Here is a 13564-nt window from a genome sequence, read left to right as displayed (position 1 = left end):
ATGTTGACACGCATCTAATGAGATCACACTGAATGCCCCCGACAAGACGCCGCCTGAAATAATTACAAAGGGTCTGGGGGAGAGATGACCAAGAGGGGGCCCAATGTTATCGCCCTGCCAGTAAGGACGGCCGGGGGAGAAACATATAGTAAGGGAGCAGGGCAGGAATGCGTTCTTGAACCTCAACCAAATGTGTGAGTGGGAGTGTGTGGGGAGAGAGAGGGTGTGAGTGGGAGTGTGGGAGGAGAGGGCGTGTGAGTGTGAGGAGAGGGTGGGAGTTTATGAGGAGAGGGTGTGTGATTGGGGGTGTGTGAGGAGAGGGTGTGAGGACTAGGGGGTGTGAGTGGGACTGTGGGAGGAGAGGGTGTGAGTGTGGGAGTGAGTGAGGAGAGGGTGGGAGTGTTTGAGGAGAGGGTGTGAGGGAGAGTGTGAGTGTGAGTGAGTGAAGGGATGGTGCACGGCGGGTGAACTCGGTGCTCTGTCCGGCGGTCTCACCGTAAGTTCTAGCGGGTCATTGAAGAGGCCGTTGCGCTTGCTGTGGAGGAAGCCGCTGGAGCTGCCCGTCTTGGATATCCGTATCCTGGCCAGCCGTGCTTTCTGCAAAAGCCAACAGATAATGGAGACATAGGCATTAGTCACAGCACCAAAGCAGCAGAATAGTTCAAAAAACAGGGTTTCACTTGGACAAAAATATGAGAGATCTGAGAACTCCAAACTCATCTGCCTGCCACTATAGCTCATATCACACATCTGCAACTCCAAAACACCCTCTGATAGCACAAGATTCATGGTGACCCCGAGATAATGCAATACAGGCGCAGGAACCAGGAACACTGTCTGCCAGACAGCTATAGGAGTAGTCAGCCGTTTGATGTAATGTGAATTTCATGGGGCATTGACACTTCGCTCTGTGTTTAAAATGGTGTTCCTTCTATCTCGGGTTCATCTGTCATTCTGTTCCCAACGTAGACAATGCCTCGATGCAACGCCTCTGTTTGACTCATTTTCCAAAGATGATAACAATTAACACATAGAGGAATATTCAGGTCCCATAATGTTTTTGTATCGGTTTTTCTATGGGTTTTGCAAATGCCAGTGTGTTCCTGTCGGAGTAATCCAACAAGCACTGCCAGGGCTGATGCAAGGCTGATGCATTGTCTCTCTCTGTTGCTTTCACTCACTGTTCCTTTGCTCCTCCGAATGAGGCTCTGAGTTGAACAAATAGAAAAAAACAGTACAATAGGAGGAGGAACAAAGAAATGCAATCCTTCAGAGTGTCTCCCCTCATTGCAAGACAAAATTATATATCTGTGGTGTTGTTATAATTGACTTCAGCATCTCAAAACTTCATGGATTGTGTTCAAAAGTCGTGAGCAGGACTGCCTTCATTATATATACTCTTAAGGCTGTGTTTGTGTTTATGTGTGCATGCCTGCGACTTGTTTGTGGAGTGCTTGCCGGTGTGTGGATGCCCTTGTGTTCCCTCCCGAGTGTGCCTGAATGTGCGTGTGGAAGTGGCACCTCTCAGCTACCACATTGTCTTCTTTACACCAGGTACGTGTAATGTGAGTCCCAGGCCTGGCAGAGATCTGCCATTTCCCTGTGAGAGGAAACCGCGGGCGGTGTTTAATGTATGTGTGGCTTGCTCGTCACGCTCAGCCAAGGAGGTAGCAGGCTGCACCCTGGCAGGAAGTGTATTGAACAGGTAATGGGAGGCGCCTGAGTTCCAACCACCCAATCTGGCTAGCAATTGTCCCACGCCCACTGTGAGGTTAAAGCCATTCAAGCCTGACCATTTGTCGGTGTTTGTGTGTGTGTGTGTGTGTGCGTGTGCATGTGTGTGTGCGTGCGTGTGCGTGTGTGTGTGTGTGTGCGTGTGTATGTGTGTGTGGTTGCTTAGAGTGCCTGTGTATGTGCAGGTGCACATTTGTTGGTGTGTGTGTGTGTTGGCATGGGCCACCCGTGTGTGTGTGTGTGTATGTGTGTGTATTTATGGCCACACACTTTAATCAACATATATCTACATGGACCACCATACATCAGCAGGGTTTTCTGATGGCTTCCACTCTGAGACCGCTCGAACATGGTAATGTATGCAAATTCGGCCCATCTCTCTATTTGAGTTCCACTTAAACTAGAGACCATGCAAATTGACCTGGGCTCTGCTAACTCTAGGTTACGCTTCGGGATTCTTAGGCGTTACGCTTAAAGGAAAAGTGGAGCTAAGGCCGGGATTTACCAGGCTTTAAAGGCTGGGTTATACAGAGAGACAAACAGACACACAGACATGGGGAAGACAGAGTGGTTCATCTTTACGACTGCACAAAGTTGCTTGGTTTAGGTAACTGCTGTCCTTAAGTCATTATCGGTTATCCACTGACATTTTCACTCACTTTTTCCTGCGGCCTTCCGCCCTTACACTTCCGCTGCCTATAGTTCTTCATGCTGGCACAGTTTTCCCAGAATCCTGTGGGAAAGCCTCTTAACGTATCTGGCTTTCGGCTCGACCAATCCTATCGCCCCTCTGGGGTCAGTGTGCAAACAAGAGACTCTTGATTCCTTTTCTCGTGGTTACAGTTGCCAGGCAGCGCAGGGGTAATGGGGGAAGTGTTAAGAACATATCCCGCCAGATTTAATCTACTTGTGCTGTGTGCTGATAGATACTTTGGGGGCTAAGGGGACCCGGCGTCTCAGACCTGTGCTCTCAGGCACTGCTCGAGAACCACAACTTCAGCCAGTAGTGCTGCTGGCCAAGCATCATTGAGAGTACACAAGAGAGAGAGAGATATTCACAAACAAATTAACACACAAACACAAACACACACAAACACCCAGAATTATTCTGGATGTAAACAGCACACGCATTCCGACAAAGAGTAACAATTACGGAACAGACACAGTTTCTACTTCGCAAACGCAACCACACAAACGCTCTCTCTCTCACACACACAAACACACACACACACACACACACACACACACAGGCACACACACGCCAATCTATGATTTAGCTTTCCATTGCTTTCATCATTTTGTTGAAATTGGCAATGAAGGCCAAACTCTAGCTAATATAATTAAGAGGGATATGGATCTGCAGATTTGGCAGCTGGTTGGTTTGAAGTCATCACGCAATTTGTATTGATCAGGATCCACCAGCCATAGCAGTGCTTACAGTAATAGCAACCAGAATTTTTCAAAAGTAAACATTTGCATAAATCTCATCAAGAACTGCCTTCCACATACGTGTGATACTGTATGTAGAAAGAGAGACAGAGATGGAGAGAGAGAGCGAGATAGGGAGGGAGAGAAAGCGATAGAGACAGGGAGAAAGAGAAATAAAGAGCAAGAGAGAGAGCGATAGAAGACAAACGGGAAGAGAGGGAGCAAGAGACAGAGAGTCAAGCAGAGAGAAACAAGCAGAGAGAGCAAGCGAGAGAGAGAGTGAGAGAGCAAGAGACAGAGATAGAAAGAGAGCGAGAGAGAGATCTCTGTGGGCATTTGAAAGAAGAAAGGCCAGCATGGAGGTCCATCGGGAAGCCAGTGAGTCAAGCATTGATTGTAAGTCAGTCTAATCTTAAAACAGTCAAACTGTGGCTTACATCCAGCTCCCTGAGCAGTGGGGAGCTGACTTGCACAGGCCTGCGACTCCTCCACAATGCACAGAGAGAGAGAGAGGCAGAAGGAGGAGGGAAGGGAGAAAGCAATACATTTTGCCAAAGCTGGGTTCCTCCCCTCTTCTGTGGTTATGTGTGTGTACAAAAAAATCATTGGCTGCCCTCTGCCTTCCTTAAGCACCATCTAAAACTCCCGCTGTCTCAGCAGGGCCAGAAACATCCTGAAAGACACCACCCGTCCCGGCTTCCATCTCTTCAACCTGTTGCCCTCTGGCAGGCGCTTCAGGTCCATACCTGCCAGAACAAATAGACTCGGGGACAGCTTCTTTCCCAAAGCTGTCATCATATTGAACTCAAATTTGCACTTATATAAACGGCACTGACATATTTCCACTGACCACTGCACCACCTACCTCTATCGTTCAATACGCTGCTAGCCAATCTTGGACTCAAGTCTGTGCTCAAAATGTTTTTTTAATTGTCTGTTTGTGGTTCTTTAGTGTGTATTTAAATTGTTTCATTTTTTTAAAGTCTATAAAAAATCGTATATAATAAATATATATATATTGTGCTAGCTATGTGTGCACTTTTAAGGAGCTGCTCCTTGAATTTCATTGTGCTGTGTATAATGACAATCAAAGCTTTTTCTTTTTCTATTCAAGGGGACACCAGCAGTGAAGTGAACACTAGCAGGCACCTGTTATTGAGGTTGAACACAGTTCAGGACAGAACCAAACCGTCTTAATCTTCTCTCTGTATTAGACGTGTTCGTCTTACCAAGTACTGATTGCTTTATTGATTGTCCAGCAGAGCGGAAAAAAAAACAGCAGCCGGAGACAAAGGTCACAATGTGTCTGTGGCTATGTGTGTGTATAGTCTGGCCGCTGGTGTGTGCGTGTGTTTGTGGGTAGTTGGGTGTGTGTGGGTGATCTCCCATGACCTATGGACCTTGGTCCGAAACAAAGACAAAAGGATAAAGGACAGAAAAAGAAACACAGGGTAGGGTAGGATGCCTGATACAACAATACAAAATGAAAACTGTATGATACAAATGTGGCCTATAAATGTTATTTCACCATTTATACATAGTTTGTTGAAGGGCACTGATAGAGCTGTTGTGACTTGAAATGCCCACCTCATAATCGAATAACAACATTATTTATGTTAACAGCTTAGTCGTACACAGACCCCTCTTAATGTTAATTATGCATGAGCCTGTGGCCTTTTGTGTTCAACAAGTGTCTCCGTGTGATTCAGTGTGTCAGTGTACCAGGGCATCTACCAGAACTCCAAGGTGGAGAGGACCTTGTAGAAAACCACATGTACATGAAAGAAGACCTGCTGTTCACAGCAGATTCTCCCCTTGGATTCTCCAACTTTGACCTGCTTTTAATAGAGAAAAGGAAGCCGCCGTCTGTCCTGCTGTCTGATGACGGCATGCTCTGATCCGTTCTAAAGAGCGGTTGCTCTCTAGAGAACAGCTTGCTGTCCTGACCGCATGGTTCTGTCCGCCAGAGGGCTCCAGCGAATCAGAACCCTTCATCCAAAACCTGGTCGGTGGGTATGTGGGCGGTAGGGGAAAGGGGGGGGGGGGGGGGGGGGGGGGGGGGGGCTTTCACAGCTGTGCCCAACACAGGTTATTTCCAGGTCGTTACCAGGGTTGTGAAACAGGGCATATCGGTCTTATCGAGAATCGTTCGTTCGCCCCCAAGCACGATTCAGAAGTTTGCCATTAAACGTATCTGAGTGAATTCTCAAGTACATATGGAGCGATAAACTCACTGATGTATAACCTCTGTTCCAGCATAGAGATGAGCTGCAGTGGCTCGCCTGCAGGTATTGAGCATCATGGGTGTTTGGTATAGATGGTGTGTCTGAGAGTGTAAAGGGTGTGGTATAGAGAGACAGATGGATAGACCTGGGCTTTCTCTTGACTGCTGCCCAGATGAACGGAGCCTAATTGTGATGGGAGAGCAGCACAACTAACGATTAGACCGCAGGAATGAAGATGGAGGCAGACAGGATGGGAGGAAAAGGAGGATGGATCAGGAAAGATGGAGGGGGGGGGGGGGAGTAGAGGATAAAGTAGAGGAGATGCCAATGGGAGGATGAGAGGCAGGATAGGCAAGGAGAGGACAGGGGGAGAAAGGTAGATCGGACGTGCTGGAAATACTAACGTGTCACCCCCTTCCTGATCTGCCTTTGTTTTCCCCTGCGATCGTCACCCCGCACACCCCTGCCTCTCGCACCCAGATAAGCTTCTTCTATTTCCAAAATCCTTATAAAACATCACATTATTCTTCCCAACCGATTAAGAATGTTATTGTCAAACAAATGATGATATCTTGCTCAGGGTGACTCTCCAGTTGCATGTGTTAAATAAGTGGTTCCCAACCTTGTTGGGGCCGTGACCATGAATTTTTGCGTCCCCATACGTGAACTTTTGTGCATCTGCTTCCAAATGAATTGTATTTACCCGAGCAACATTTGCCGGTCATATCAACGTCCTAGCGAAGGTAATCACATTGCTCCACTACACACACTAAGGGATGAGTAGTAGTTTGCTTGTGGCTATGAATAAGTCTGTAATACAGGATGTCAATTTTACCTTAAAAAAACCACATTATTATCAAAGGTTTGCTAATAATAGATCATCAACTATCTATAGCTTGTGTTGCAATCTCCTGCAACTTCATATGCATATCAGGGGACTCAAAGTGGGGTCCAGCCCCCAAGGGGGGGAACCACTTACCTTAATGGTCTGGTTTTACGGTTGAGAATGTCACGTGTCAATAAAGTTTGGTAGCATTAAAGAACGATATGCTCTACATAGTGGGTCCTAATGGGGCGTTGAATAATAGGGCACGCCTGAACACTTGTCTTTGGTGGCGGGAACATTAAGCATCGTGAGCTGTCATTGGCGGTGACAGAAGCGCTGAGGGAGAGAACAAGATGAAAGGTTAATGAATCGTCGATCATATACACTCTGTCCATTTGCAGTGAGTTTGGCAAATGTCCTATGCTTCTTGATTGGCTCGTCCGTTGGGAACTTGGACACATGGCCTACAAAGCGGCCATTTCAAAGGCTATCTCAGACATAGTGTGAAAGGAGAAGCTGATGAAATGGTCCATTGCTTTAACACTAACTGGCTAATAAAATAATTTAATCTTCATTGCACCGATCGCTAATCACAGTAAAACATTTAGTTGAAAATGAACCTGCTCCTGCCATTATCTTGGTTTTATTATCATTTCCGGTGTGTCAATATTAATAAAACAAGCCAGCGGAAATATTAAAATGGGCTTAATCTTCCGGCGAACAAAATTGAATGGCAGATCCATTAAGCAGCTGTCCATGTTTTTTTATGTGTTGATAAAGGAGACATTAAAGCTCTGCTCAGAGCCTGTAGAAGACCATCTATCGACTGGAATTGTAGAAGTTAAAATTTGTTCCATAATGCGCACCAAGGGAAGTCAGAGTGCTTTTCAATGAGTTTCATATTTTCAAACTAAGTGTTGAAAATGAAGGGTTGTCAGTAGGTGGCTTAGAGAGGGACAGGGAATTAAAGCTGCTTGGGATGGTGCATTGCAGTCCGTGTAGACAGAGGAACACATATATAGACCAGACCAAGGTCAGGTCTAAACAGATAGCAAACAAGGGGAGAAAACACACCCACACACACACACACAGTCACACACACACACACACACACACACACACACACACACACACACACACACACACACACACACACACACACACAAAACATTCACACGTCTTCCTTTTAGCCAACTGCTCATTTGGGTGAAAGCTATTTCAGGAAAGAACACAACATTAGCACACGCATACCCTCCAGCCCTCCCCTGTTGCATTCTACCCTTCTCCCCATTCACACCCTCCTTGCATTCACCTTCCTCCTTAACCCCCTTACCTATCTCCCCCAAACACACGCAGAGACACACACACACAATCCACTGCACCTCACCTGTTCCACCCCTTTGAAATGGGTAATCTACATAATGTTCTTTCAGTGTATCTCCCCCCTCACACACACAGACACACACATACACACACACACACACACACACAACCATGCACTCAGGGTGGGTTTCCCTGTGTGAAGAGAACTGTGTGCACCGTGATCACTGCACAAGGTTAGGCGTAGTTAAGACTTGGCCAGCGGTGGTCAACACCACAGATGAACCACGAGCACTTGGAACAGGTTTACTACAGCCTGTGCCCTGGCATTGAGATTAATGACTGTAATTAGAGACAGAGGGAGAGAGCATGTGTGCGAGAGTGGGAGAGAGAGAGCGAGAAAGAGAAGGAGAGAGAGCGAGAGAGAGAGAGAGCGAGAGCTAGAGGGCCATAATAAATGAATGAATGCTGAAATGGAAGTGCAGCAAATAAACATGATTAAAAGGAAAATAGATGAACAAGATTAATGCATTATAGAAGGGGGAAAAAAGGAAGGTGTGGGGGGCCGGTGGAGAAAAGGACAACACATCTTGAACATATAAAGGCTGTTTAAATGTCCCAAGCTCTAAACGAACACATCAGAATGTGCCTAATGCCTTCCAAGGAGACGACACATTCAACATCCCCTGCCATAGCACGGGCTGTGGCGCCCCCCCCCTCGGACTGGGATGAGCAGCCAAGCTGTGCATTCATACCCGGTGATGCAGCTGCACTGCTTGGCTCATGGACACACCGCTACCAATCACATTTGGCCTTTTAAAAAAAACAAACCCATTTGCATATGTTGCTACGCACCGCCGGAGTGAATAAACACACCGGCGAGTGGTTACGCCAGACTCCCTCCCCTCAGAGTGTCCTCGTAGAAACAAAACACACACCACATCCCAGTCTCCCGGAAAGCTGTTAAAAAACCTGGACGTCTACCAAATACACTCTCCAATAAGTCATCTTTGAGATGTGAGATTCAACGTTGTACGAGGTGTCTCGTGCAACAGGTGCCAGGTCATTACGTAGGGGAGTGCCAACGCAGAAGTGTTTAGGGGATCAAAAGGCCACTTTGGTGCGCTCAAATTGGCTCCTTTCTGGGGAAGTTCACACCCCATCAAGTTCTCATCAGGTAATGGAATGTATGGATGAGTATTCGGGGGGGCGGCACTCGTGCTCACAGCGTTAGGTGTGTGTGAGTGAGAGCGGTCGAGAAAGAGTGTAACAAAACGCATCACTGGCCTGGCCCCCTGCTGCGATGTGTTAGGCCTCTGGTGGTTCCTCCAGGCGATTCCATTACACGGCTAATTAAGAGCCCTGTAATACTAGAGATAGTTCCACACCGTCAACAGCAGTGGCCAAAAGGAACACGCACACACACACAGACGGCTCATCCTGTATGACGAGGTCGAGTGTTGAGTCGTTGCTATGGTCACGCTCCATACTCCACCCACGGTGACAATAGTGTTGTATCAGTTTAGCACGACATGGGTTAGGCATTTGCACACTTTAACCAAACATGCATATTTGTATGTGTGTGAGTGTGTAAGTGATATGCAATGTTGGTTCATGCAAAGCATAAACTTAACATTGTAGGTTTAACGTAATTTTTCAACATAAAGCTTACTTTGACTTTGGCTGCAATGTTGTTGAAACTACGCCATGTCTCCCTAAGCTTTTTCCTCAGTGGTTAATATTGTCCAGGGTTCTGCTGCTCACCACAGCATAAAGCTGTCACATTGGCCTTGTCCAGAACCTGTATCTTAGAATCAAAAAAATTCAGATAGTGTCTGAAACGGCTTGCGTAAATGGGGTCAAATGAAGGTCGTTTCTGTTCTTTCTGAACGGATTGTATTACATATAAGAAACATTCACAGCTGTGCGTTTTGCCCTCCGAGTGTGATTGGATCAACCGAGACACCTTTGAACAGCGAATGTGAACACACCACTCCACGGTTTCAGTACAGCTCGTTGAATTAAGGTTGAAGGTTGGTGGTGAAGCATGAATCATGACGTTTCTTTCCTTTTCACCAGCATGAGTCAACGCAACTTATACACACAGTCTCCCTGTTTGCAGTAGGACCAGTGAAGCCCTGTGAAGTACTCTCCTCTTTGGGGTAAGATATCTGGTTCTTCTGTCTGGAACGTCCAGATGGCGTGCCGATCCACCCTCACATTGCAGCCAGTGGTATAAATAAAACCATGCTCACCTGCATCTTCTGCGCCCGTCGCTTGTCTGCTCTCTGGTTCTGGTGATAGATGCGGCTAAAGTTGGACACGATGACGGGAACTGGCAGGGCAATTACCAGCACCCCACTTAAAGAACAGATGGAGCCGAATATCTTCCCGGCGATCGTCTTGGGGACCATGTCGCCGTACCTGGGATGACGAGGAGAGAGAGAGAGCGTGAGAGAGGGAGAAAGAGGTAGAGAGAGTGAGAGAGAGGGAGAGGGAGACAGAGAGCATGAATAAATTTGTAACTCGTTAACTCGTTAGCTGTAGCGGCTAGAAGCTAAAGTGTGCAGCAGCTGGCAGATCACATCCTCCCATTGAGTCACTGTAAACTAAGAGACCCATTCACCCATACATGTTTGTTCTCGGGACCACAACAAATGGATGTTCGTTCAGCTCATGTTCCAAACTACATGTCCATCCCACAGCTAATGGAGGAAAATTGAGCAGGACAAACTAACGGTCACAACAACCCACCGACAAAGCTGAGAGCGCCTGAGGTGTACATTGTGAATCGATTGTTGGTGCACTTTCAGTGTGGTGAAGGAATTCATCAAACTTGCCTACAAAACCAGCAAGGTCACGGTGATCATTTTCTGTCCAAACCCGGTCTGAAATGAATTATTCTGGCTCAGACCCAACACAAAGCCCCCTGAGAGACGGGGCCCTAACCTTCACTTGTGACGAGTATTGTACACACTCCAGCATGTTATTCAACGCAGGGAGACTATTAACCTTTCAGAGCGGAAAATGGCGGGGGGGCCGCGAGGCACGCCCTGAATGCCATGGGCGTCTCTTAAAAGTCATTAAGTCCATTGGACGTGAAATATTTGCAAGTCAAAAGCAATTGCGTCTGAAGCTGGGAAGACAGAAAACACAATTAAAATGGACATATTAGATCAGTCTTCTTCCAAGAAGGAGGCTGTACTGTCAGGAAGGGAGGGGGAGGATGAGAGGGAGGGGGAGGACGAGAGGGCAAGAGACGTGGAGGATGAGAGGGAAAGAGAGAGGGAGAGCGAGAGAGCGAGCGAGAGAGAGAGAGGGAGATAGGGAAGGAGAGAAATCTCTGAGACTAGAGAATAGCTCAGAAAGGAAAAGGTGCATTTGCCGAAATGCTTCTAATGACATTGGTTTCACATTTACTCCTGAAACGTGGTGGGGATTTGATTTAAGTTCCAGTGGCTGCTGCAGGAAGGAAGTTTGAGGTGAAGTTATTTTGGAACTGCAGTTGACAGAATACACATGTTATTCGTGGCCATATAAATTAAATGAACAAAAGACAATCAGTCTTACTTGTTCTTGGTTAAAAAGCTTGTATGCAAGACAGAGGCAACCTTTGTTTCGTAGCTTCCTGTCTGAGGAATATACAGCAATATATACACATGTATATACATACAATATATACATGCAATATACAGGATATTATCGTTTCTTCCTTCTTTGATGGCCAAACATGCTCATACTCTTCAGTGGTTTCCCTTTGTTTTGTTTGTTGCACAAAGTGTTCCTAACAGTTTACAACATCAAACAGAGAAACTATATACTGCTATATAATGCCTAATCTATATATTGTGTAACAATATCACAATGATCAATTAACCTTAAAAATATGTAGCATTGTAACAAATCGACACATTGTATACCGAGATCGAAAAAAGATTGGAGAGAGGCAGAGGGAGTTACTTATCGATTAGAGAGACAGTGATTGACAAGGTATAAGGTCAGGTTAGTCTAGCTGCCGGGGTGATTCAATCGCTAATGACCTTAGCCTGCGTGCTGCACCCCCTCCTGGGCCAGATTCCTCCCCCCTACCTGCTGCCGATGGAGCTGCCTCTGTAGTCACTCTCAAAAAGTCGGGAATATACAAAAAGTATTGAGACAATCTGTCAAACAAACACACTCACACATACACATGCGCACGCACGCACGCACACACATGCGCGCGCCCACACACACACACACACACACACACACACACACACACACACACACACACACACACATTTTGTTTCCAGTGGAAGCCAGAACGGCTGCCAAGTCACTCTGTTTATTTGCCAACAGTTGCTGTCAATATCAAAAGCCCATGGAGCAAAGTCTCCTGTGGCTTCCTCTACGTACCGACTCAGGAAAGGGGCGAAATAACTGCTAGGCACCGGTCATGTACTACTTTCTATGGGATGGGATGGGATTGTGCCGACTGTCCCTTAATACAGCCATCGTGTGTGTTTGTGTGTACATGTGTGCGCATGTGTGTGTCCGCGTACAAGTGTGTGTAAGGGGGTATCATCATAAATCAAAAATACGTGTGCTTTTGTTGCTTGGCTAGATTAGCATATATCTTGAATGTATAGCCACATTTCAAATAGGTAACATGCAACGTTTTCTGCAAAAGAATAACAATGCACCATAGATGATAGCTTTTGATAGCCTTGAAACAATAAGCTGAGAGGAGACAAAAGGAGATGATGAAAGTCGAACATCATAGCAGGTGGCTCTCACACAAACAAAAGACTGTTGATCTGTGGCCTTATCCGAGAATATACTGGAGAGCAAAGTCTTATGCCTCGCAGAGCTGTTATGTTCTTTTGGCCCAAATGGGCCAATAACTATTCCATCAATGGTTACAAAAGCCCCGTCCCTACAATGCATTGCTACTTCCACCGCTCGTCAGGATTTCCATTAAGGAAAAGGAATAAAAGCGTATCATATTCATCCGCAGCTTTTCTTTAATGGCCCCGTATCAGATGGCCTGATGCGGGCCCCTGCCTCTTAATACCACAGTCGATTTGTGGCTCTCAGTGGCTCATGCTGTATACTGATGATACCATCAGTGAGCCCTCATACTTAAAACGGATGCAGAACCTAGCATGCGCGGTTTCAAGAAAAATGTCTTAATGTGTGTTTGCATGAATGTGTTTGTAGTTACCAGTATGTGTGTGTGTGTGTGTGTGTGTATGAGTGAGTCACTCTCAGTGTGTGTGCCTATGTGTGTAAAGTAGAGATAAGTGGTTGAGAGGGGAGGGGCGGGGGTGGGGCGGGGGGCACTGCGGCGGTTTGAGTGTTTTCTCCACCTATCTTCTGCTTTTGGGCCAGATCTTGCAAAAAGAGATTTTGTAGTTTTCTTTATGTCGCCCTAAACTAAGGTGTCTGATATGTGTTGTGACATCAGTAATCAAGGCTGAGAATGAAACACAGACAGAACGAGACACAATACACACCTAAACCCCCCTCTCTCTCTCTCTCTCTCTCTCTCTCTCTCTCTCTCTCTCTCTCTCTCTCTGTCCCTTGGGCAGGTCAGAAGCTGGTCAGGGCTGTCAATGTTGGTTTGTGATGACAGGCTTGTGATGGGGAGAGCAGGTGGGAGGGAGACACGGCCAGCCTGAGTGCTGTTCTGAGGTGTTGGGTGGAGAGGTGGACTGGAAATGGGTGTGGAGATAGCAGGGCAGGACCGGTCCGGGAGAAGGAAGGTAAGACATTTGCCAAAGAGCCCCGTGTGTAGCTTCAAATACCTGCAAATGCATTTTTCACACACGTGATATTTGGTGTCTTGAGGAAACACACACACACACGCACACACACACAAATACACACATACACAGGATAAAGCAATGTGTTAGCAGAGGTGCCGGATAGACAGCGAGAGAGAGAGAGAGAGCGAGAGAGAGAGAGAGAGAGAGAGAGAGAGAGCGAGAGAGTGAGAGAGAGAGAGAGAGAGAGAGAGAGAGACAGAGACAGAGACAGAGACAGAGACAGA

General features: G+C 46.6%; 1 protein-coding gene across 1 annotated transcript in view; it reads right to left on the bottom strand.

The window, feature by feature from the left end:
• Window positions 1-13564, bottom strand: part of LOC307078856 (A-type voltage-gated potassium channel KCND3-like) — a gene marked incomplete at both ends in the record, with an annotated part of 90092 nt that overhangs the window by 6555 nt on the left and 69973 nt on the right. Inside the window, 2 exons of the mRNA XM_079740860.1 lie at window positions 496-597; window positions 9789-9957. Of these exons, the coding sequence (XP_079596986.1) occupies window positions 496-597; window positions 9789-9957 (271 nt within the window). The remainder of the gene's footprint in view (window positions 1-495; window positions 598-9788; window positions 9958-13564) is intronic.

Source organism: Pollachius pollachius (genome assembly GCF_949987615.1).
Source record: "Pollachius pollachius genome assembly, chromosome: 8".
Taxonomy (NCBI): domain Eukaryota; kingdom Metazoa; phylum Chordata; class Actinopteri; order Gadiformes; family Gadidae; genus Pollachius; species Pollachius pollachius.
Note: the sequence above shows the minus strand (reverse complement) of the source record. Positions and strands in the feature narration are given on the sequence as shown.